The following is a 1802-nucleotide window of genomic DNA, read 5'->3' as shown; positions in this document are numbered from 1 at the left end:
CTTGATGATTTGCGAGAGGGGGCAGCAGTGTAGGGTTCTTCCTACTACCCCTATAGTTCGGCGTGGAGAGACGAATAGTACGCTCCGGGGTGAGAACGGAGCACATTGAGTCTGGGCAACTGGAGGTAGTGCCATCATCAGCATCACAGCGCGGCTCTCCCCAGACTTCGCTGCCCGGATCACACCAGCCGTCGCTCTCAAGAACCCACTCCGCCCGCTGTTCCTCCGCACTAGCCATGAAACAGACTTTACTCGAACTAATGAGGATGAGCAGAATTTGTCGGATGGTATTGGCCACTTGTTTGGGATCGTTCATACTGGTCATCTTTTATTTCCAAAGTATGTTCCAGCCAGGTAGGACTTTGTTTTCTCTCCCTCCATCCATTGCTTTTCATTGAGTTGTGATGCCTCTTCGTCGTGTCTCGTTTGTGTGTATTGACATGGAAGCTGTCGGTGTTTCACGCGTCTAAAATGGCATTAATAAATAATGAGAGCCGGTATTGATCGGGGGTAGCGGAACACCAGAACTCCGGCACAGACACGTTAGGCTATGACCAGTGATTGGATTTAAGGGTTAAATGGCTTTACTCGGCATGGCATTTTTTTCGAAGTGTATTGCATAGGATGGATGATTTAAAATCATCAGTGTTATCACACTCATTCGTTTAAAGGATATAGTCTTAAACACCCGTTATATCGTCACACCCTTAGCCAAGAATACGCGCTATGGAGCGTGGCGGTCTTTTTCACCACCGGTCATTGTTTCCGTTCAATAGCAGCGGAGGCTCTCCGTCCACCGAGTCTTCGGATACAGTAGCAGCTCTGTACTGGGAATCAAAGACCTCTCATTTCGAGCGCAAGTCTCACACTGTACAAACAGCATTTCACCAATATTGACATACAGTGGATGGTTTCTGTGAGGCCTTTGGGTGCGAATGTATACAAACACAGTGTATTTATTTGAAAGACCCCTGGGAATATTAAAAGTTCCACACTCTAGCTTCTCCGACAGTTTCATCATTTCGAATTAAGCGTGAGCATTGCCACGCTGCGAAGCACCCAAAATACGATGCATTTTAACCTTTACGAATCCAGTGAAGCAGGGAAGTTTAATCTTTTTTAGTAAATAAATTTACATGGCTGTGTTACGCCTAGATGTGTAGACAATATAAGAGGAACAAAAACGTTACATCACAGCTAGGACCATACTTCAGTGGTCCTGTCACCATTGTATGTCATATTCCTCTCCGTCGCGATGGAATTTCTCTGAAGCCGGTGAGTCACCAACGCCATCGGCCTGCGAACACTCTCAAGACCACGTCGGAATGCCCCCCCTGCACCACGACATCAAATGCGACCTAACAACATGCTAATACGCGCCTTTAAAAAACCCAGCGGGTGGGCTTCACCCCCGCTGTCCACTCGAAAGGACGACATTCTAGGGAACACTGCGGTCGCCTTTCGTATGCACTGTCAGGTCAGATATGATCAACGCACATAAAGGGTTCCGTCTAGCGTCTGTGCCCCGAGGAGCAGCCTAGAATGATAGTAGGCTAGTAGGCCTGCTGTTACATCTCCCAAGAGTATGTTTACGTATTAAGGCTATGTTGTTGTGACCGTCCTTCTGCATGTAAGAAAATGAACCACGTAGACCTCACTCTTTATCTATTTCTCCTATCTTTCTCTGTGTATGTGTGTGTGTGTTTGAGACAAATTCTCAGATCTCAATGTGGAAGAAGAAATCTCCTGATACCTATATGACTACGCCCTTAATAAAGCGTTAGTTGGTTTTGGGTTGTTGA

At 46.6% G+C, this 1802-nt stretch overlaps 1 protein-coding gene across 2 annotated transcripts in view; it reads left to right on the top strand.

The window, feature by feature from the left end:
- Positions 1 to 236: 236 nt before the first annotated feature.
- chst11 (carbohydrate (chondroitin 4) sulfotransferase 11) overlaps positions 237 to 1802 on the top strand; it is a gene marked incomplete at both ends in the record, with an annotated part of 39525 nt that continues 37959 nt past the window's right edge. Inside the window, one exon of one of the 2 annotated variants that reach the window (XM_080851079.1) lies at positions 237 to 339. In XM_080851079.1, coding sequence (XP_080707205.1) covers positions 237 to 339 — 103 coding nt within the window. Of the gene's footprint in view, positions 355 to 1802 lie in introns of both variants that reach the window. The other variant, XM_080851078.1, reaches the window with a different exon arrangement.

Source organism: Sprattus sprattus, assembly GCF_963457725.1.
Source record: "Sprattus sprattus genome assembly, chromosome: 14".
Classification (NCBI taxonomy): domain Eukaryota; kingdom Metazoa; phylum Chordata; class Actinopteri; order Clupeiformes; family Clupeidae; genus Sprattus; species Sprattus sprattus.
Note: the sequence above shows the minus strand (reverse complement) of the source record. Positions and strands in the feature narration are given on the sequence as shown.